The following is a 25,355-nucleotide window of genomic DNA, read 5'->3' as shown; positions in this document are numbered from 1 at the left end:
GCCTGGCGAAGCGTCTAAAACAATTACTGTCCAGGTGTCGCGACGCCATATTCAATTAAAGCCTTTTGGCGTAATTTCGGTCCGCAGCCTGCATCAAGGACGTGTATATCCTGGAATAAAATACGTTTTATATTGTATAACATTGTTCCAAACTGACACAAATCTTCCCTGCAATCTAACCAGTGTCTAGATAGCGTTTTGAGCAGTAAAAACAATTTGTTCAAGAATTTGAACTTTCTATAATGATGTCGTATCATCTTTAAATAAAATTAATGTAATCTTTCATCGTAAATACTCGTGCCTTCCAATCTAACTAATGCTTACATAAATCCACGAAAAAATGTGTCAGAGAAATAATGCATGATTTTTCAGTAATGATCAAGGACTTTTTTGAAAACAGATAAGTCAGAAGAGTCACAAAAAACAATGAACCTACTTTCAAGGGTTTTCACAGTGTAACTGCATCATGGCCGCCATGACAATCCGAGCCCATAGCAAAAACCGCTGGTTGTCATAGTTACGTGACACGTTGTTATAATCTTCGTACTTGCTCATCTCTGAAATTCAAATTTACAGTCTCAACAACTAAATCAAATACTTGCCTTTAAGGGCCCATAAAGGGTTAAAGGCCCATAATGCCTCAGACATGTTATTATTTTTATTCCTCAAAAACATTCTATTTTTTGGTATCTTGTTACCATACATATGCTCTACCTTTGCTTCTTTTGCAATTGGTATAATTTAAGTGAATGTGTATTTTGTATGTAGGTCAAAATACTATGTTTGCATTTTGCTATCTTTACGGTACATAACTGAACATTCAACACTACTTTCTTCAGCTGTTTAACATTTAAACATGCTCTAAAGCAATTATGAAAACATTTTTCAACGCATGTTTGACATTTCTAAAGAATTTACTGAATGTGTATTTCTGAGGCATAATGTGCCTTTAAAAGCTATTTCTAAAAAAAAACTTTTACAAGATTTATTAACAGTAATGTTAAACTGTTTCCTTATTCTTATATTCGATTTTCGAAAGAGTTGTAACACAAATTTTATCATTTTTAACTTACACATGGATACTATACGAAAACAGAATAACCTATTTTAACTATTTTAAGGCCCATTCAACAGCGCATACTTGATAAAATCACGTACTTAAATTACAGTGGATTTAACAATAATTCCGTGCATCCGCCGTTCGCTTGGAAGAAAATATACCAATACATATTTGTTTCATAGGTATTTTGGAATTATTGTTTTTTTTTTCAAAATTCATTCAATACTTAAATTTTGTAAACTACAAGCTGCAGCTTATATTCTATAAACTTAAACAGCTATTAAGAAATGTGGAAAGACGAATACTTTATAGGCAATTAAAAGTCAAATTGTGAAGATTAGTACATTGCTATGCAACGCTACTATGTAAATAATAACAAAGCGCTGTACAATTTTAAGGAACATCACTTAAATAAGTTCACTATACATGTTAATATACGAATACATATATAAATATACATTATATTACACGGAAATCACAAGCGAATCGATAATTATGGTAATTAGAGTTAATTATCAGGCATCCAATAGCACGTTTGTCCCAGGATGACTAGTGCTCACATCCACACCATACAATCAAATGGGCAGACAGCAGTTCAAACGTCGACAGCTGTACCAGTATATATAGTTGGGATATGTTGAAAATAGATGAATACGCAACGTATGTCGATTGTGTTTCCTGCGCCGACATGTATATACTCGTACAGCTGTCGACGCTTGAACTGCTGTCCCCCATTTGAAAACGGTTTGGGGAGACCTGTTTTTTCTTAAAAGCCTGGGTTGCTAAATATTACGTAGCGCTTTGGGTAAAACCCAACCCACGATTTTTTCTGTTACTTTTTGGGAAATTTATTACAGAAGTGCTGAGTATTTTTATGAATTTTAAATATTTTTTTGTTTACATTTTGCTACTTTTACGAACAATAACTTGACATTCACTTTCTTTATGTAAAGAGCATAATATATATGCTCCACAACATTACGTTATAAAACTCGTGTTTGCTCTTTCTAAAGAATGAAAATTTCAGTCGTTTCTGTGGCAATGTGTGCGGGTTTTTTTTGGGGGGTTTTTATAAAAAAATTAATTTTACATTTAAAAAAATATAGATGTTTTAACCAATATATGGTCACGAGCAGTGTGGTCACTACTTTAGTTCGTTTTATGACAGCGCACGATCTAATTTATAAACGAAAAACGCATGTTTTAAAGTGATAATTAAAACCAACTTCATGCCGTCGATCTCGCCCATGATCATGATGATATTTCCACATAACAGTCAGATCGTTATACCATAACTGTAACTTAACAATGGTTTTCATACATCTTTATTATGTATCAATTGTAATATTGTGCAGTCGAGGGAAAAAGCTTATATTTGAATGTTTATGCATGCACATGTACATGTTTCCGACTATATAAATAAAATTTACTTGACTCGACTTGACCTCATCGCATTATAGTACAGTGTACCAAAATATTTAAACATTTGGTTTAATTCAGTCCGTTTTTAAAATGTTTTCGGAATGACTGACCGGGTGCTGTTAAGATAAAAATATCGTTTTTAATGATCAAAGAGAGGTTATTTTATGATAATTTTAACATTATTGGCGAGATAAATGAGCCGAATGCCTGCTGTGATCTATAGAGACAAAAACTGATTATTTCCTATTTAGAACTGAAGGTTCAGACAGGTTAATTAGGAAGCGCAAAACTTATCCACAGTCAACTTAACATTTCCGCCCCTGACGCATCGGTATGTATACAGTACAACTATAATAATATACATGTGTGACACCTTTATCTCCCTGACCTAGTTTAAAATATGAACCTGCATAAAACTCCCCAGACCACGCGGTCTTTCAAAATACAATGAACATGTATCAGTATAACAGTTTTTATTCTTGGAAGAAAAGGGTAGAACAAAGATCATGATCCCCAGATATATTATATTATATACATGTGTACTAGTATACAGTACTTAAGTGTTCAAACAATGTGCTCATTTAATAAATCTGCAACAACTGTGACAACTAATTATAATTAATTAACTGACAAGGAAAGAAAGATGATTAGAATAGATAGTTTACTGACAAATAATCTTTATCTGAACTTCTGCAGAAATGACATTAAGTAAATATCCAACTTACCTAGATAGTATGTTTACAAATCGGGCAAAACTTCAACACTTGATTTACCTCCCTTGGTTTTGGCGGGGTGTATCTAGAGGCAAAATAACATCAAGAGGCTACCAGCCTACCAATTGATATATCATACTCACTGCATGTGACTTTTAAAACAGATTTAAAAACGTAAAATTCGTAATAAATAAGGGCGTGGAAACGGCGTTTTAATTAAGGGTCCGAAAAATGTATCTTTGTACCAATGATTTTTCCAATGTCAACGTTCAGATTTAACTTCTAGCCATTAAGCAGACAAAAAAAAGTCGATTATATAATTATAATTATTTTTGTTGCTGGTCGTTAGATCGCCTGACCAAAATTCATAACCACATTGCAAAAGCATATATTTGAGATTTAATTTAAACTTGGTTCATGTCAAGTGTGTTTCAAAATATTGCTAATATGTGGTTATAAATCATTAAAGTATTTAGCAGCCAAATAAAGACTGTTTTCCCTTGTCCAAAATAGGTATATTTCTCCTAAAAAGCTAATATTTAAATTTTCTTTTGTATCAAACTCTGGCCTGTAATTAGAAAAGTATTAAATTTTTTATTTTCTTGCAGTTTATAATAAAGAAAGGATCTATAGATTTACAAAGAATTTCGAATCAGCATTCAGTTGGAGTTGCCGTTCACTGCAATATACATATAAGTTTTTAATGTATTTTATCATGGACTATAATTAAAGTCAGTGATTTTATCAAGTTTGGATCGTTGAATTGGCCTCAAATAATGAAAAATAAATCTTAAAAGATCACACGCAAACAAGGAGGAAGTTTTTTTTTTTTTAAATTGTGTATTTTATTGAGAATAAGATCAAATTATTTTTTATAATGTCATAGAATTTAACATTGTACACCATAATATACATGTAAAACTAGGAAAATAAGTTTTCATGTATTTTATCATGGACTTTAATTAAAGTCCGTGATTTTAATCAAGTTTGGATCGTTGAATTGGCCTTAAAAAATATCAGGCTCAAATAATTGAAAAATAAAATCTTAAGATCACACGCAAACAAGGAGGAAGTTTTTTTTAAATTGTGTATTTTATTGAAATATAAGATCAAATTATTTTTAATAATGTCATAGAATTTACATTATACACCATAATTATTTCATCTGAGTTCTTTTTTAAACAAATGTGTTCAGATTTTTTTAACTGGTATTAATTCTTCCCAGAAAATTTGACTTACAGATTCAATCAAACGGAGTCTGCAATTTTCATGTAATTCTATTGTGATTAAAGCTTCCGATCGAGGGATCACATTTTATCCCACAACAGCAGGTCAAGTGCTGTGTGGCAGCTGTAAAATGTTGCCCCATACTTCACTTCTGTGTTTTTATATTTTTCTGGTCCTTCGGGATCATTGGTTCCAACATTTTTATGTGTTTGTAATAGGATGGGTATTTACGGTAATCTTAAGTTAACAGTTAATCTATAAGTTATGAGTTACTATCTTTCATACTTATTGCATGGTATATACAATGTTATTCTCAACCAATCAAATTGTTGTTTTGAATACTGAATTGTATAAATAAGCTGACTTTGGTAATGTTAGCTAGGTTAGGTACTGTACCTACTCTGGTCAGTACAACAAGGCTTAGCCTTGAAACATTAAACTGGACTTAGTCCTTAACAAACATTTATGTTTATTATAAACGACCATATATAAAAAATATCATAAACATAATCTTAATTAAATAATAAATATAGTTATTCTTAATATAAAACTAAATATAATTTGATTAGTATTCTCTTTCAGTTTGTTAGGGCTTTTCATATATTAAAAGCATTGATTGAAATTGAATTTACTAGTTGTTGTTGTTCAGTCCATCATCTTTATATAGGGACACTTATATATAAATCTACTGAGCCCTGAGAACTTTCTCCAGTTATAATTTGTGATCGTTTGGTCTCCGTGTAAAGCATTGATTCTCATTAGAACCTGACCACTATTACATTGGTGCCGTGACCTTAGAATACAGTGCTTGCATAGAGACTATACATGTATATAAGTCATATATAAATTAAGTTTAGTTTGTATTGTGTAAATAATACAACTTTTACAGTGATGACATGACTATATACATGTAGATCTATAAAATTTGTGTATTGTTTGGTACAAACTTTGTGAATTGTACTAAATATAATTACGTGTAGTAATTTGAGAATCTATCTCATTTTCAATTTATATTGCACTATAACATTGGTTTCATAACTGGTGACTTTATATAGTGTGTTCTTTTTGCTAATTATTATTTTTCAGTGTCTTGTGTACTAGTATAGCAAAGTACAGACATTTCATGTTAATCTGAAATACATGTATAAATGTAAGAAAGTATATAGGGCATTATTCAGTAGATGTGTATTATTATATAGATGTTGGACTATTCAATACAATAATAATATAAATCTAAGATAAAATTAAAATTAGGAATAAAATAGGGTAAATTAAAAATTTAGGAGTTTAAAAAAAAAAAAAATACATAGGATATATTTGTAATTTAGTAACATAAAATAAGTAAAATATATGAAAATAAATTATAAAATAAACATACATTTATGTCATAAAATGATAAAGTAAAACAAAAATAAAAAAGTTTAAAACATGATATATTGACTATATACTTGTTTAAAAGTGTAAGGTTTATAAACAGTGGGAAAAATATTATCTTGAGTGTATATAATATAATACATGTATATGTATATAAAGTGCAGGTAAAGGTATACCATGGCACAAGGTGGTCAAACAAGTTTTTCTACCGGCGGTATCGGTCAATATTATGTAACTGAACAGTTAGGATATAATGAACATAATATACATGCTACTACACCTAGCACGAGAATTTCAAACACTCATTCACCACTTTATGTAGATTCATTTCCTTCTAATACAAGGCAAAGGGACACAGCACATTCACAAAGGTATAGTGAAACTTTTGATGATAAATTAAGGTCTCCATATTTGGAAGAAAATTTTGTGTTTTCCCCTATCCATAAAACTGAAATTAAGGGACATTTGAATACACCTGAACAAATTATTTATAGCAGGTATAGTTCAGATATGCCTACGCGTACACATGTACAGACACCGTTAGTTTCTAAGGGTAGTAATGAAGGGTTGTTACGAACCAGTGATGGCTTTGTTTTGTCTAATACAAACAATGGACAACAACATCAGCGCCTAGGAACGTTTACCCCACAAATGCGTTCAGTAAATTATGATAGAGAGAAAGAAACAATTTCTCAAAATAAATCTTACACAGTACCAATGGTTACTATAAGAGAATATAGTGATGTTAAGCATTCACTTCCTTTGACTACAGCACCAGGTTTAAAGAGATATACTACACCAATCACCATCAACACTTACCAAACACCATTAACGCATACATTACCTCATATGTATAATAATAATATGGGACAGACATCTCAAAAGTGTATACAAACAAATGCTGCATACATGACACCTCATACGCAGTCAAGCTACACTGAAAGGATGTTCTAACTAGACCTTTTTTAAATTAAAATTATTCAATAATGGTAAAAGGTATGGACTTTATTATTTGCATTTATTAGTTACATGGTCAATGCTTTTTAAAAATCATGAAAATCATCGACCGTGACGATATTCCAATTTGCACGTGCTTTCATGTGTAGTTTTATAATTATGCACGAGATTTTGTGAATTCAGTGCTCAAAATCGATTTTTCTTATCAAATCAGTATTCGATAGCAAAAATCATACCAAAAAAACATTTTAGTGATAGAACTGCTGAAATGCCGCGTATGACCAATGCAGAACGCGCTCGCGCAATTGGCATGTTACAGGCTGGCTCATCCCGAGTACAGGTATTCATCATTAAAATATTCTGTTCATCTAAATATGGTATTAAATCATTCTTCGTGAAATAATTTATTGTAAATAACAATATTTAATCAAATTATTTTAGCATTTATAGCTTAGAAAATGTACATATATGATATGAAGTTGCATGTCTTCTGTTCTCTCTGCAGTTTGCTCGAATTTTTGGCAGGCATGTCTCTACAATCACCAACCTCTTCACCAAGTTCCAGCGCACAGGTCGTGTTGAAGATGAGCACAGGCAACCTCGCAGAAAAGTGACAACTCCAGCACAAGATGCACAGATTGTTGCTGATCACCTTAACAACCGTTTTAGAACTGCAGCTTCAACCGCCAGGCAGACGATAGGCACTCATAACAGATCAATAAGCCAGAAAACGGTACTTAACCGCCTCCGTGATCATGGTATAAGAGTAAGGAGGCCGTTTCGTAGCCTTGTACTTACCGACGTACATCGCCGAAGACGTGAGCAATGGGCCCGCCGTCACCAGAGAATAACTCGTGCTGAATGGGCCAACGTCTTATTCACAGACGAAAGCCGTTTCAACTTGAAAAACAGTGACGGAAGGATACGCGTCTATAGGCGTCGAGGCGAGCGTTTGAACGACAGCTGCGTTCACGAGCGTGACCACTACGGTGGGGGATCGGTGATGGTTTGGGCTGGGATTTCCTTTCATACTAAGACCAACCTCGTAGTCATCCGTGGTAATCTCAACGCTTTGAGATATCAACAGGAGATTCTGATTCCGGAGGCCATTCCTCACCTGCGTGCCGGTGGGCGAGGTATGGTTCTGATGCAGGATGGGGCGACCCCGCACACAGCTGCGACCACGGAGAGGCTTCTACGACAGCAACAAGTGAGAGTTCTTCCATGGCCGTCTACATCCCCGGACATGAACCCCATTGCGCATTTGTGGGATGAACTTGGCCGCCGTGTTCGGAACAGATGCTGATCCAAGAATGGGCCAACATTCCTCAGCAGACTATTTCAAACTATGTTATGTCGATGAGACAACGATGTGCTCACTTACTGAGAGCTAGAGGTGGTCACACCAAATATTAAACCAGAGAGTTTTACCAGGACAGTTAAGTGATATTGTTGAGTGACTTTTCACATTGTTATTTTGCCGCCATTTTGCGACTTTGACTTTTTATAAGACTTTTTTTTCTGTTAAGTTTGACATTTTATCGAAATGTGATTTGAATAAAATTCTACAGAAGTATGCATCTTATGTGTAGTAATAAATATCCGAAATATAACCTAAATTGATCAATACATTAAAAAAATATAGCTGATTAACCAAAGGTCTAGTTAGAACATCCTCTCAGTGTATATGCCTTTGCCTAGTAACATGCCAGTATTTAATTATAATACACATGAAAATCATACTAGTCCTCATTCAAACTCAAATAGAAACATAAAACCAGACAAATTTGATGGTTCTACCACTGAGTGGACAGATTATGTAATTCATTTTGAACGTGTTGCCTCCTGGAATAAATGGAATGAGCAACAAAAGGCGTGCATGTTATCCATAAATTTAAGGGGGGAAGCCCAACGCCTACTTTCAACATTAAGTTCCTCTCAGTTAACAGACTATAATGAAATAAAACGAGCCCTGACTCAAAGGTTCAGTCCACAAGAGCGGGAACTGGCATATAGGTGTGAATTCCGAAACAGGAAAAGGAATTCTGGGGAGTCTGTTTCAGATTATGGATACGCATTAAGACGTATAGGACAGAAAGCATTTCCTTTAATGCCCCATACGGCACTCGAATCTTGTATCATTGATCAGTACATTCATGGTCTGGGTAGTTTTGAGTTACAAAAACATGTACAATTTTTACATCCAACTACTTTAGATCAAGCTATTAGTGCCGCGGTAGAATATGCTGCTTTACAGGGGTCACTTGATAAAAGATCAAAACCCGTAGATGACGAAATTACAAGGGGGACTACTCTTCCATTGAAAGAAAATATAGTTTCTTCCCTTAGGCCATCAAATATGAAAACTGATTGTAATCTTGAAGATTTACAGCAAATGTTATCTTCTTTGTTAGATCAAAAACTTGAACAAAAGTTTAATGAAAAAATGTCTATGCTTGAAAACAAATACTCTGATAATGTTATTAAGAAACAAAACATATCAAGACAAAATAGCCCTTCACGTAATTTACGTGCAGATTCATCTCCACACAATAACAGACAAGTGGGAATTCAGAATAGATCCCCAAATCATTCCCCAAATAGGAATTTAAGGAATAATTCTAGGAATATTTCCTGTTCATATTGTAATAAACTGGGACATACAGAAAGTCAATGTTTTTTCAAAGAGCGTAGAGATATTTTCTGTACTTTTTGTAAAAAGAAAGGCCATATTGAGAGCCGTTGCTTTCTAAAACAAAATGCTCCCTTACAGGAAAACTAGACCGGACTGAGGTTGTGGCCAAAACTTCAGTCATTTGTAAAAATACTAGGCCAATATGTGACATAACTATGACAAAATGTGACACAAAGTGTTCACAAATTAGTGAAAACACTGAAAACACGAACTTGAAAAATGTTAGTTTACCAGAAATTGACAAACATAAACATTGTTCCGTTAAAAGTACTTTAACGTCTGAACATTCAAATACAAATGAACAAAACACATTGTATAAGAAAATCCCGGAAATAACAATTACTCCACCCGAATTAAGTCCTACTCCTACTATAACAGAGACGAATGCTCAACGTGACTTAGGTCAAAAACTAGGACAAGAGTGTTCGAGAAATGAAGGTCAAAATGTATACCGTGCAAATATAGTTGAACAAAGTACGAGTAAATGTACACCATTAAGTTTGAAATTTAAAGTCACTGATTCAAATCATATTGAGAGTAAGGTTTTACAACAGAATAATGTTGATATAAAAACACCTCAAAGTTTAGGCCAAGAAAAGGAAAACATTGTTTCTGATATAGGCGAAAAAAATAAAACATCATGTTATTATGTGAAAACTGCTATAGGGCAGATCAAGGGAGGTATGCTCATTGATTCTGGAAGTCCAGTTTCTATCATTTCCACCAAGTGTTACTATAGACTCGAAAATAAGCCTAGGTTAGAACTTGTTAAAATGCCTTTGTCTACAGCAAATGGAGTCAGGCTGAAAATTGCTGGAAAATGTATGATTAATTTTGAAATTGAACATCTTGTTTTCTGTTTTGAGTTTATAGTTGCGGATATTGAGGAAACAATAGGCATTTTAGGCATTGATTTCTTCGAAAATTATAATGTCAGCCTGAAAGTACACAAACGCTTGCTAAAAACTAGTATGGGAAAAGTGAGAGTGTATAACTTTAACTCAAGAATGTGTGCAAAGGTACAAATAACAGATATTTCTCATGAAAACAAACCATTATTACACAGCTACAATCAGGACAATTTGAATAAGTTAAGTGCAACACGCAAGTACTGGTTTATAGATAAAATAGATAATGGTAAAATGATACTTCAATATGCATTTGACAAGAATCAAAGTAAATCTTTTGAAACATTAGACACAAACTCTGTGTCAATATTTCAAACATATTTATACTTTGAGAGAAGCAAGCAGTTACTTATTCAAAGCAAAATAATTATGCTAGAACTGATGTCATGGATTAAAAGAGTGAAATGCTACTTAAAAATGACCATGTCTAACCAAGACTTAGACTTATGTATGAAATGGAATGTACAGAAAAATACCAAGTTTAAATCAACACGACTTTAGAGGAAGATAAATTGATATGAATCATTTATCCTAAAAATGTAAATGTAATACAAAGTATACATTAATTAAATATTGTGATGATAATACATAGTTTGATTTAAAATAGCAGTATTCATGTTGACATATGGAATTGAATATATGTTCCACATTGTATGTCTGAAAGATAAAGAGTTTAGACTTGTCATTTATTATGTTTATATGAATATTAATTCTTGTTTAATTTTTCAGACTTCATATACATGTACATACTCAAGCCAGTTGTAACACACAAAACACCGCTTGTAATGGTGAAACATCATGGACTTCACATTGTTCATATTCCACTACTGCATGTGCTCAATTCAGAGTGTATTCTAACAACAGGACTTTACAGTTTCATCAAGAACATTGAAAGTGGTGTGTTGCTTGAGTGATGTTTCATTCTTATTGTAAATAACCTGAATTTGTTTTCCATGTTTGATATTTACATTGATAGTTAATCGTGTTTTGTCAGTTCACTATTTTGATGTACATACTTTTCTTATTTTGATTCATATACTTTTCGAAAGTAAATTTTTGTTTTGTAATTTTGATAAGTTTCTTAAATAAAAGGGTAATTCTTTCCTTCCTTTGTTTTTGACATTATATTTATTAAATTTTAATCTCTAATTACATGGGGTTTCTTTGTTTTTAAGGAGGGAGGAATGTAATAGGATGGGTATTTACGGTAATCTAAGTTAACAGTTAATCTATAAGTTATGAGTTACTATCTTTCATACTTATTGCATGGTATATACAATGTTATTCTCAACCAATCAAATTGTTGTTTTGAATACTGAATTGTATAAATAAGCTGACTTTGGTAATGTTAGCTAGGTTAGGTACTGTACCTACTCTGGTCAGTACAACAAGGCTTAGCCTTGAAACATTAAACTGGACTTAGTCCTTAACAAACATTTATGTTTATTATAAACGACCATATATAAAAAATATCATAAACATAATCTTAATTAAATAATAAATATAGTTATTCTTAATATAAAACTAAATATAATTTGATTAGTATTCTCTTTCAGTTTGTTAGGGCTTTTCATATATTAAAAGCATTGATTGAAATTGAATTTACTAGTTGTTGTTGTTCAGTCCATCATCTTTATATAGGGACACTTATATATAAATCTACTGAGCCCTGAGAACTTTCTCCAGTTATAATTTGTGATCGTTTGGTCTCCGTGTAAAGCATTGATTCTCATTAGAACCTGACCACTATTGCATGTTGAAAATTAAGTACCGCTCTAGCCGGTGCTATAGGGGCCACGAGAGTTGCACCTTACCATTAATGGTTTTATCCCTCATGTACAGACTTAATCGAACCGAGTCTGCAATTTTCATGTAATTTTGTTGTGATTAATGCTTCCGAGGTGTCACACATTTTAAAATATCTAGATATTTTCACATAGCAGAACGGTCATGCCTGCTTTGAACAACAAAATTTCCACAATTGCCCACTATACACAAGTATATACATGTATATAACTGTGCACAGTACAGTATGCATACATTTTGTATTAAAATTGTAGGTAAGGGTCTTTCAAATAGAATTCTATTTGAAAGACCCTGAAAAAACTTACCTGTATGAAAATATAGCACAGCAAAAAAGTATAATATTTTTTATGAAAAAGAAAGATTTACAATAAACCTGAAGACGAAAGTTGAATTAAAGAATAAAACCAACAAAGTTTAAGTTTCTAACTTAATCCACGGATTTATATGACGTGCTTAATCTTACCACGCCTCGATAGAATTAGAGGTCAAATGTCGCATTTTTCTATGAATTGCAATAGTGGTGTTCCTCCTTAAGTTTTAGTGTCTTGTGTCATATACGCACGTGCCTTAAAATAAAAGTTTCTTCATTCTATTAAATTTGATCTGATTCCAGTTTTAACCATACATTTTTTTACATTATTTCTTATTATCTTTTTTTTTTGGTATAGTGTATCTTCCAGATAATGTAGGACAAATTATATGTTTATTTTAACCTTGACCTCGCTGCATTACAATATTTACCAATTAGGCTGAAAAAAGTATAAACATGGCAGCCGTGCGCGATCTAGGACATCGAGGGAACGGTGTAGATCGCGTTCCAAGACCGTTTGTCATTGGCGTGGCAGGTGGTACCGCATCAGGAAAGGTAAATGTGCGATCTTTTGTTTTGAATTTGCGCATCGAATTAATAAATAAGCAGGTTTTAATCTCAAGTGTCGTGTATTTCGGACATGGAATTTTCGGATCAAATACAGAATTTATTGGTCCGAGTCTTTAAAAGATATCTACATAGATTTAAAAGTAAGTGCAAGTCAGATCAGGACTTGAAATAGGGACCTCAGCAGACTTACAAATGAAATTGCTGAATGAAAACATTGTACTTACTATTTGTAGCTGGCAAATGAAACATTTTTGCCCGAATTGATCATTTAAAGTCATTACTGTGTCTCATGTTCCCACCGTAATTAAATTTGTTCTCATTTAAACAGGTTATGGGAACAAATGCCACTTATCTTTGGCTTGACGGATTAGACCCCTATGTATATTTCAGAAGTGCAACTTGTATTTATAATTATAATACACTAAAGAAAACGGAATGAACTTTATATATACTAGAGGTGTAACGATTCATCGATGCATCGCGATCTGCCCTGTCCTAGATGTATGCATCATAATGAAATTACTAATTCCAATATATTGCGATGCAATACATATTTCACCTCCCGATGTATCAATATAGCGGGAAAGTATCGCAATACACTAACAATATCTCCAGGAATATAAGGACAAACGTATTTTTTGAAAGACTGAAGAACAATAGCTGAGATGAAAACAATGAACAAGAGCGACTATTATCATATCATCGTTGTCATCTCGTTTCCCCATGTCGGCAATCATTTAACGGTTACTAACCAAGTTTTATCAATTCCATATAAATGGGCTGGTATTCTTTGAACTTGTTTATAATAAAAAAATAATTAGAGATCTATGCGTTTTCAAGAAAAAACAACCTACAAACATGAATTTGTAATTTCATTTAGTCGCACTTGATGTCGGATTAAAATAGTGATGATGAAAACATTCCCATGTGATATTCGTCACGTATTTATATACTTTCATTTCTGTTGACATCATTTTCCGGTAAAAAACAACAACAAAACAAACAGAAAACATGTAGACTGCAAAATATTTAGAAGGGGAAACTATAGTTAATCCTCCCTGGTCATATAATTCACGAGTTTTGGGAACATTGTAGTTTTTGGGGAAAATTGTAGTTTTTGGGGAACCATCAGGCAGTGTTGTGTAAACAGTGGAAGTCCGGACGTGGAGTAATCCCCCAGAGTATTTGCAAAATTTGCAAACTCAAAATAAAATACTCTGGGGTTGAGCAAAAATCTTTCGAGAAAACTGAGAGTGAAACTGATAAACTGTTATTTTCACAGTTGTTGACCTAATTGTAAATCACTTGTTACTATTTTTTTCACAAGAAAAATCTTTAGTGGTGTATTGTAAGACTGAAATTGTTAAACTGCCATATTTACAGTATTGGACATTAGTGTTAGAATAGTAGATATCAATTTGCAGTTATGGTATAATTAACAATACCTTTAATCCTTAAGTAATCAGAAAAGTAAATTGTTCAAAGATCAAAATCGGAAACCAAGTTATAACAACAAGTTAAAGAGTTTATTTTTTTGTGCCCCCACTTTAGTGGCGGGCATTTAGATTTACCCCTGTCCGTCCGTTCGTCCTTCCGTCCGTCCGTTCTCTTTTGTGTCGCACGTAACTCAAAAAGTATTTGACATAGAGTCATGAAACTTTACAGGAATGTTGATCAGCATGTGTAGTTGTGCACCTGGGTATTTTCGTCTGGATATTTTTAGTATTTTTTAGAGTTATTGTCCTTGACTTAGTAAAATCTTGCAATTTTCAACTTGTGTCACATGTAACTCAAAAAGGATTTGACCTAGAGTCATGAAACTTTACAGGAATGTTGATCAGCATGTGTAGTTGTGCACCTGGGTGTTTCGTCTGGATTTATTTAGTATTTTTAGAGTTATTGCTCTTGACTTAGAAATTTTTTGCAATTTTCAACTTGTGTCGCATGTAACTCAAAAAGGATTTGACATAGAGTCATTAAACCTTACGGGAAGGTTGCTCAGCATATTTAGTTTTTCACCTGGGGTTTCGCTTGTGGATTTATCTAGTATTTGTAGAGTTATTTCCTTTGACTTAGTAAAAACCGTTTTATTATGTTGTTATTTGTTCCTTGAGTGCTTGAGTTAGATCAGGAATAATGATCAACATCACTAAATTACAGGAATAATGATTCACATCACTGTGAAGCTATGAACCTGGGACTTTGCATGTGGATTTTTTACAGTTTTGTTGTTATTTGAGTTATTGCCCTTGACTTACAGTGGTATAAATTTGCAATTTTCAACTTGTTCATGCATAGCTCAAAAAGTATTTCACTTGTAGGCCTGAAAGTTTACAAGAATGTTGGTCAGCATGTGTACTTATGCACCTTGGGGTTTGCTTGTGGATTTATTCAGTATTTGTAAAGTTCTTGCCCTTTACTTAGTAAAAGATTTTTAGTTTTCAAAAAATATTTGACCTAGAGTCATAAGATTGACAGAACAGTGGCGCGGTGGGGGCACCCGTGTCCTATGGACACATTTCTAGTTTGTTATTGTAATAGTTTTATATTATATTCATGATTATGCTGCAAACAAATGGCCAAATATTTATATACTAAGTCTGAAAGTCAGTATCGTGATACGTATCGCATCGCAACATAAGAATCGCAATATGCATAGCATTTCTTCAAAGTATGCAATACATATCCTGAATCGCATCGTTTTGAAAAACAAATATCGTGATATGTATCGTGACAGAAAAAAATGGCAATGCACAGCCCTAATCTATACTCCTGGTTTAGACCCCCGGGTGTCTCTTCTAGGATATAGCTGACTTGACAGCTAATGTATATACTATTAGGCTGTTTGGCCCCAAATGTCGTGGAGAAAAAAAGCTGCATCCAGGAATAGACACCGGGATTGAAACCAGGAGTAATACAAGGTTCATTCCATTTTTACAAGTTTTACTCCTGAAAAAATACATACAGTAACATGTAGGGGTCTAATCCAGGTCAGGCATTCGGCACCTTTTCTTGCCAATGTTGAATAATGATCAGGACTCGGATCTGCAGACTTTGGATTATTGTTATGAGATCTACAGACTGAGCTAATGCATATTTTCTCATGTAGTCATTCATATGTATATTTGACATTTATTGTGTATCATTAATGTTATTGATAACTCATTGCCCAATTTAAGTATTTGAAATTTTTTTATCTAAACTAGATGGAACTTATTGTGTCTGGTGTTTCAAATATTGGTAATATATGGTATTCATGAATTGCAGTTTATAAGGTATTTTAATGTCAGTGTAGGTTTTATGCTTTGATATACATATGTGTGGGCATATATATTATCATATTTATTAGGTCTTTTGTTTACAGTCAACAGTGTGTGAGAAGATTATGCAACAGTTAGGACAAACAGATGTTGATAGGAGACAGCGTCAAGTTGCTATTATTGGACAAGACTCATTTTACAAAGTATTAAATGATGCTGAAAAAGAACAGGCAGCTAAAGGACAGTTTAATTTTGACCATCCAGGTAAGTTAACAAAAGCATGTCTGATTTATTTGTGAACATTTTATGGGCTTTCTTTCATACAGTTTTTCATACAGGCAATATGAAACTATTCTTTTTCATACTTTAAACAAAAATTATGTAAACTGCAGGCAGGTTATGTATAGCTTTACACACTTCACAAGTAGCCTGAGACTTATATTTTAAGGAGAGTAAAGCAGTATTTTTGCTTAAGTTGAAGAAAAAGTTGAACTTTAATTCAAAGATCGTGTATGTTTTGTGATTGATATTGTTACTGTGTGTATACCACACTTGCAAAAAATTATTTATGTATATAATTATGCAAATAAAACAATTTTCTAACATCGAAGAATATGTAAAATGTGTACAGCAAATATTTGTGCACATTATATTTAATCAAGAAATTACATGCATTCATTTCTTATAATTTATTGGAAAATTTGACTAAGAATTTATAGAAAAATAAATTTCTAATTACCTCCCTTTATTTACATGAAATGTTAGATTGGGTAATATCTTTATAAATAATGCTAAAGCTTATTGGAACTTACAATATTGACAAATCTTAATTTGAGCATCATATTTATGAAATAAAACCATGAAAAAATTGTGTTACAGGATCTTTAAGGGGAAAAATAGATGATTTAAAAAATCATTCCGAAACTGAGGGTAAAGGGGGGAAAAAGCCCTTGAAAGCATTGTTGATTGATTTCTTTTTATATATTTCAGAGGCATATGATTATGACTTTATGTTTGAAACAATGTCAAAAATTGTACAAGGGAAAACAGTGGAAATACCATCATATGATTATGTCACGAATTCCAGGTAAGCACACCCTGTTTCATGTATGATGATATACTGGTACAGTACCAGGTAGTCTGTTTGTTATGTACTGGTACCATTCACTCTTGTGGAACACTTTGAATATTAAGGGCTTTCTTTGCAGCTTTAGTACAGTGCTTTCTTACACATTTTGGTGTATATCTAAAATCTTGAAAACTTTACAGGTACTTCTTTAAACCTGAACAAATTGAAGCCTTGTAGATTTATTTCTTGGTCATGTGTGCTTTACATAAATTAATCTAGGCAATCACACACATCGGCAAAAACAGACATTTGGTTAGAAAGAGAAACAATAATGTTTCCAGCGGTATATTATACATGTACTTTCATTTTCAAAATTACCCCTCATAAAAGACCACTGTTTCCCACATGGAAGAAGTTCACATATTGGATACCTACTGGGAAAATATTAATTTCAAAACTGGGCTTTAAAGAAAATTTGTTTAACTTTCTAGATAATCTAATATATTGATGATTTAATTAATTAAATTTAAGCCAGCAAAAGTTTTACTTTTTCCATAGAAACTTTTTCTCAGGCTGAAAAAAATGTATCTTTGGTAATAATTCTTATAAGACTGCATTCAAATCCTGGAATGATGGTTTTAAATCAGCATTTACAATTTTACTCGAAAGTGTTTTGTTATATGATACAATCTAAATTTATTAATGATATTGAATTAGACATTATATCAACATTCAGCTTTGTTAGCATTGATTTTGTTCTGTAGGAAAAGTTCGAATCTTGCCATTTATCCGGCCGATGTGGTCCTGTTTGAAGGGATTTTGGTATTTTATTGGCCAGAGTTACGGAACATGTTTCACATGAAATTGTTTGTTGATACGGATCCAGATACTAGGCTAAGTAGAAGAGGTAACTATTCCATTAACAGATTGGTAAAACTAATATGTAATAGATAGACAAATGCCTGTCTGCATTTGTGTTAATATTTCATTCATCTTCACTCCCTTTGACAAATCACTTGCCTACTTTTTATTTTGTTTTAAGTGAATAAATGTCAAACTTACTTCATATATAATGCATTTGAGTGAAAGTTGCAAAAATGGTAGATTATTGGATTTTCAAGCATATAGAGAATAATAGGTTGGTGCCGTGGATGGAGAAAGTTTATCTGGCGAGGCGGAGGAATTTATTGGGTGAGCCTCAGGCGAACCCAATAAATTCCGGAGCAGAGCCAGATAAACTTTCTCCATCCACGGCACCAATCTATTATTCTATTTATCCTGTCACCGTTTTTTTAAAGAATTTTATTAGGCAAACTACCTTTATTCACAGTATCGGAAATGTTTCTATATAAACAAAAAAGGCCCGAAGTGTGCATTATTCTACAACAATGCACTTGCCGTTCTTATTATCTCCCTGCGTATTTTTACATTAAGGGCGCCATTTTGTTTGAAAAATGTGATAAATAAATACAATTTTTTGTCGAATTATGTTGTGAAAACTATCTAGAATGAAAGAAAATGGTCTAACTAAGAAAATGAATTCGAACACCAATATCTTTTATTCAGTCGTTAACGCTGTACAGACGTTTAAAGTATTGTTTACGTGACGTCACAATGTTGCGCCAAACAGCACGTGCAAAACAATCAGATCAAGTACGCTATTTTAATATCGAAAACGAGTTAAGTTTTACATTTATTTCACTTTTAATAATTTTTATTTCGCTTGAAAAATTATAGAGTGAAATAAAATAAACAAACAAAGTTTTATCAACATTTCCAAAATTCGTTATTCTACACACAGAAGATTTAACGACAGTTTTTATATTTTTTCTTGAAAAGTAGTCCGGCAAACATGCATACCACGTGATCAAGTGCCGTAGATCAGTAAAAATATACGGCACCTTGTTATCGGGCCGAAATTGATACAAGTGACAGGATAAATGCAATTAAAGTCAGAGAAATGAGACTTGATGGTAAAATTGAGTGGCTTGCACCTTGCTGTCAATACTTGGAAAAGACCTTGATTTATTTCATGTGAGAAGGCTTTCCAACTTGATTACAGAAGTTTTAAGGTACAAAATCTATGCGGTTCTACTGATCTTCCAGACTTTGCTTGAAATAAAAGGGACACTCAAAGTCTTTCTGTACCGGCACAGCTTGACGGTCGCCGTATGACCTTGACAGTGCTTGTGCGACTTGAAACCTATTGAGTACCAAAAACAGATTGATGGAAAATATTCTGACACTCTAACTATCTTATTTTATTGAGAAAATTATAGTCTCAACAATTCTTCATGGTGTAATTGCAAGCAAAGAGTTTACAGAAGACTTGTATTCATACATCTCAAAAGAAATATCTCTAAATAGGAAACAAAGTTTCCACCAGAAATAACAACTTGGAATGATCAAATTATATATTTTTGAGAGCCACTCATTCTGCAAGACATTAATGAGCCGCGTCATGACAAAACCAACATTGTGCGTTTGCGACCAGCATGGATCCAGACCAGCCTGCACATCCGCGCAGTCTGATCAGGATCCATGCTGTTCGCTATAAGTTTCTCTACTTGTAATAGAGTTGGTAAACGAACAGCATAGATCCTGATCAGACTGCGCGGATGCACAGGCTGGTCTGGATCCATGCTGGTCGCAAACGCACTATGTTGGTTTTGTCATGACACGGCTCATTTGCAGTGTTCGACACTAACGCAGTCCCGCGGTCCCGAGGACTCCAAAAATTGGCAAGGGATTTCTTAAGTTCCAAGTCAGATGTCCCGTTGGGACTTTTAAGTTTTTAAGTAAAAAATATACTGATCTTTAATCAACTTTTAAGTATTCATTTAAGATGGTAATCTTGCAAAAAAAAGTATTTATTAAACGTGATAAACTTGCAAAAAGTAAACCGGAAATGAAACATTGTTTACAAAACACGAAAATTCTCCACATACCAAACATTCCAATGTCAGTATTTGCCGATATTTTGCTGTATTTTCAACCACCATAGTAAAAATGATATGTTTTTTATAGTTTTGTTTTATATTTGATGTTTACTATGATGTTAGAACACTTACACCGTGGAAAAAGTCGGCAATTCCATAATCAATAGTGTAATAGATTTCGGATAAACACATTCGGATGCGTGATTTTTTTGGGATTATTTTTTAATATATACCGATTTTGTGATTATATTTTAAATGCAATAATAATAATTTGTTCCTGTCTTATCATGTCATTGATATCATTATGTAAAGGAATTATGAGCAAAAAAGCTTTTTTGCAGTAACTCATTTTCTTCTCTTCAATGACTAGTTTACACTTATTCAAGTAGACCTAATACAGCAATATTATAATATCAAATGAAAATTACTTACTGCATAACTACAGACAAAGGGACAAAATGCATTATATGTATTGAAGTCAGTAATATTTAGGACATATTTTACAAGACCTATAAACACTTCCAACTGCATGTATGATTTTGTTACCAAACTTAATAATGCTGGAAATTGAAACATAGAGGATTTCATTCCTTCATCACTTAATGTTATCACAGATCCATGGGCTATGATCAACATCCCAAAAAGTAGAACGAAAGAACAATAAAAAATAAGTTGCACATCAATTTTGATAAACAAAGGTTATTGCTTTATTCTTAAAATTATATAAAAAAAAATCAGGGACTTCTAACTTAGGGAAGGGATTTTTGAATTCAAAAACAGATGTCCCGTTGGGATTCCTGGCTGAAAAGTTAGTGTCAACCCCTGATTTGTCCCTTAATTATATGATCTGGCTACAATTAACCAATCGCCCTGCTGTTCTACTCTTAAAATACGAGTGAATGAGATTTTTTTCCCTGGCCAAAAAATAATTGCTTTATAATGGTTATTGAATATAGAATTTCGGTTATATTTTGGTTATTTAGAATTTTAAAGTAAAAAGGCAAACATAAATGAACATAACTTCTGTTGAATTTGTATATGCATGACCATAACGTACTAAATGAAATTGTGTTTTGTTTGTTGTAGTTTTAAGAGACACCAAAGAGAGATGTAGAGATCTGGATCAGACATTGAATCAGTATACAAACCTTGTTAAACCTGCTTTTGAAGAGTTTTGCCTTCCAGTGAGTATGGGCAATGTATATGTAATGCTCCACTAGGAAAATTGATTAATACCTGTCTTAAATTACTATTTCATTCAATAGAACATAATTATTAATATATTAAGTATATAATAATATTAATTATTTCATGCTTTCCAGTGTTTTATTGTAATATATCAGATGATTATATTCTGATAAACCACTAGTGAAATTTATAAAATATAATTTTCACTGTAGCCAGACTATATCTGAATGCGGATGAAAAGAGAATCATAACTAAATGTAATAACAGACAGAAATAAATGCTGTTATGCGTAAATTTTGCTTCTTTAGGAAAAGAAAGGCGATGTCACCATACATCATCTTAAAAATGTAACAAAATTAGAGAAATTTAACAGAACTATATTATATATAAAATTGATGAGGTGACGTCATGATGTGATGACGTCACAAAGGAGAATGCGCGACGTTACGCGGCAAAATCAGTAAAAAATACTTAAAATCACTTAAAAGCATGAAATAAAAAGAATATTTATTTGTTTTGCATGTAAGATTGAAATATATTTCATTCGTGAACACCAGCTATTATATTTTCACTCGTGGCTACGCCACTCGTGAAAATATTGCATCTGGTGTTCACTCAGTGAAATTATATTTCAATCTTACATGCAAAACAAACAAATATCCTCTATGTACAGTTTAACCTTTAAACTGCTAAATTTCTTAAATGGACTTTTCCAATTTCTATTTTGGAACAGTCCATTATCAATTTTAAGGGATATCAGGCTGAGAATTTGAAGTTGGCCAGCCAACAGTATAGAGTCTGGTCAGACTGCACGGCCTGGCTCTATACAATCACTTTCCACTTCAGCAGGGTAAGGGTTAAAGGATTTAATTAGTACTTTGTATGGAAGTCAAAATACTTACTTTACTTTGTAAAATTGTTTAATTGATTTAATAGAGTAGATTTTAAATGGAATATAATGAATAATTATGTTAATAGTATATGGTATTTACCTTGTAAACCATGAAAGAAGTATACATGGAAGTTGTTGGCAAGTGTGAGATACATGGTCCGATATTACATATATTTATATAGGAGATAATAAAATTCTAGAACGAAATGATATTATTCATTAGATAAGTGGTTATTCTAAATCACTTAGAAATTTATCAACATTTATTTCAAGCAGCATTTTACAAGAAAATCCAATTGATTCCTTTGTATTTTTTTCAAATTCGAAATACTAATGGAAAATGTGCCTATTGTAGACATGTCCTCCTTTATAGTTGTTTGCCCTTTCTTAAGAGGTTATTTATTTGATAAGCATCTAACATGCTCTCACATGCTCTAAAACATTATTTTAACATTATTAAATTTGTTTGCACTTCCTAAAGATGGCATTTTGTGCCTTCAATTTATATAAAGAAATGCAAAATGTGATTGAATGTGATACTATATGTTATTTATCATATATCACTGTGTTTTGTTTAAAGTGACATTATGCTCATATTTTCATAGTCGAATTAACCTAAATTGACTTTATATTTCAAAAGATTAACTGACAAAATGGTGTTTGACCAACAGTTGATATTGGAAAATGTTTTGAGAAAAATTATAAATCTACCTTAAATCTAAAAAGACTTCCCCACTCTTTTTATAAACTAAGCGTTACATGTAAATTCTAATGGGCATGAACAGAAATTTTGTTGGGATTTCTGGGTTATTTATTGTTTATGCTAACTAAATTATTAAATAAAAGGAATTATGGCTAAATGAAAACTTATTTTGATATTCACCTGTTTACTTATTATATACCCTAGGATGGGCATAATGTCACTTTATCAACATTGAATTTGGCAGGTTTTGATGAAACTTGATAAGAATTATAATTTTATTGTACATACAAAAAAATAATTTAATTGTACTACTCTTTTATAGAAGACGGAAGCCAATGCTAATATATAGACAAAAAATATCTTTATTATCAACAACATTTCACAGGCTTGACAGATTTTGATGAAATTTTACAGGAATGATCCTTGCCAAAGCTTACAAATAGAGAAAAATATATCTTTATTATCCACAACATTTCAAAGGCTTAGCTGTTTTTGATGAAACTTTACATTTCCTTGTAAAAAAATATCTAGAAGTTCTTTTGTCTCGAGACTGCATGCCTCAAGCCGCAGAACATGATTAATCCTGAGCTAAAAACCTCAGCGTACTTTTAAATGAAACTCAATAGGAATAATAAACTTGAAACATTCTTGGTTTAAGTTTTGCCTGAAGGATCTATCCTTACAATTTTTGAAAGTAATCACTTGAAACTTTACATGATTATACCATTAGAATTGTAATTGAAATGTCATTATCCAAGACCTTTAAGCTCTGGCTTGGATCTAAGGAAGATTATTGCTGGATAAGTTTTGATAACCATTTAACCTTTAATTTAATTTATATAATAAGCATGAAAATGCAATAGCATAACATAATCTTTACTCATTTCAGACCAAAAAATATGCTGATGTGATAATCCCACGAGGTGCAGACAACACAGGTACATTATGATGTATATTATGTTTATCATCATGTAAAAACTTTTAAAGGGACTCCACTGAGGTATTTTGACATGATGGGACTGAAAATATTTTTTCCAGATAAATGTACCATTTGATGTAGGTTAAGACCATTAATCTTTGTGCAAAATTTCAGATCATTCGCTCACTTTGTTTTTCCAGAATAATTATTCGAATTGTTAAAAAATGACACAAAATGAATAGCGTTTAAACGCTTTTTACTCAAATCGGGCTAAAAAAATCATAAAAATATGATTTTCAATTTATTTCAAAGTATATTTCTTAACTATCTTTGCATATATTTCTGTCTGAAGTGCCCCTGCTCATTTATGTAAGGAATTCAAATGTTATGTTTTTAGGCTTTTAAAACTCAGTGGAGTTCCTTTAAATTATAAAACACTAAATGTTTTCACTTGGAAATTAACACATGAGTTTAAATTGTATTTGTTACATTATTAAGTCGTAGAATCATTGTGTTTCATTTTACTGAATTATTTCCCCTGTTCTGAGTTTTCTTTATTGTTTATGTTTCATTTCCACAAACCCATTCTGTTTGGTAGTTTAATTTTCTAGTTTCAATTTGAAATTTCAATTTCGCTACATTTACACAGTCTTGACTTTGTGCACTTTTTTATAGTGTTCTATCCTGTTTGTTTCAGTTGCAATTGATTTGATAGTTCAGCATATCCAAGAATTGTTACGTCCCCAACCACGTGAAACAACCAGACGAGCCAGGCATAATTCTGATTCTTTTGTTGGAAGGCCGCACTAGCAGTGTGTTTTAGTTTTTAACGAACTTTAAAAATATTAAAACAATGGGACATGATGTCAAAACAATATTGACCTGTTAGTTATGTGCAATCATTATTAGAGAGTAAGATAGATTGTTAAAATCATGAATGCATTTTTAACACACCAAGTCATTTTTTGTGCATTTTACTCTACAGAAGTGTATTTGAGTTGTTTCCCTTTGTTTGTATAGGCTGGACAATTTGTGAAGCAAAATTTCTCTACAGAGCCATATTTAAGTACTGAGGCAGTTACCTCCCTTTTATAAGATCAACCATTGGTACTTAAGGTATAAACAGTTCAAATATCTGCAAGATGACAAATAACTTTCGAAATGTATGTATTGATATATTGAACAGTAATGTTTTAGATTTTAGGACCTTGATTAAGTGATTCCAAGAACACTTTTGTTAATTTTATCACTTTTATAATTTATATATACATGTTAATCTCACAAAAAATCCAGAGATAAAATTTATAGGCGTATGTTTAGAATTTCATATATGATGATATTAA

The 25,355-nt window shown here is 32.3% G+C and overlaps 2 protein-coding genes across 3 annotated transcripts; both read left to right on the top strand.

Moving 5' to 3' along the window:
• The first annotated feature begins 8,444 nt into the window (after window positions 1-8,444).
• On the top strand, window positions 8,445-11,955 carry LOC132737114 (uncharacterized). Of its 2 annotated transcripts, none has more exons than XM_060724351.1 (2): window positions 8,445-10,835; window positions 11,086-11,955. In XM_060724351.1, exons 1-2 carry the CDS (start codon window positions 9,604-9,606, stop codon window positions 11,246-11,248), a joined length of 1,395 nt encoding a protein of 464 aa, XP_060580334.1. In that variant the 5' UTR covers window positions 8,445-9,603; the 3' UTR covers window positions 11,249-11,955. The 2 variants fall into 2 exon arrangements, with proteins under 2 accessions (XP_060580334.1, XP_060580335.1); XM_060724352.1 differs by having other exon boundaries at window positions 8,445-10,895.
• A 919-nt stretch (window positions 11,956-12,874) lies between these two features.
• Window positions 12,875-25,106, top strand: LOC132737113 (uridine-cytidine kinase 2-like). The gene is made up of 7 exons (XM_060724350.1): window positions 12,875-13,027; window positions 16,407-16,566; window positions 17,293-17,389; window positions 18,136-18,278; window positions 21,397-21,494; window positions 23,983-24,031; window positions 24,710-25,106. Exons 1-7 carry the CDS (start codon window positions 12,929-12,931, stop codon window positions 24,820-24,822), a joined length of 759 nt encoding a protein of 252 aa, XP_060580333.1. The 5' UTR covers window positions 12,875-12,928; the 3' UTR covers window positions 24,823-25,106.
• Window positions 25,107-25,355: the final 249 nt, after the last annotated feature.

This window comes from Ruditapes philippinarum, unplaced genomic scaffold (genome assembly GCF_026571515.1).
Source record: "Ruditapes philippinarum isolate M1 unplaced genomic scaffold, ASM2657151v2 ctg631_1_1_1_1, whole genome shotgun sequence".
Classification (NCBI taxonomy): Eukaryota; Metazoa; Mollusca; class Bivalvia; order Venerida; family Veneridae; genus Ruditapes; species Ruditapes philippinarum.
Note: the sequence above shows the minus strand (reverse complement) of the source record. Positions and strands in the feature narration are given on the sequence as shown.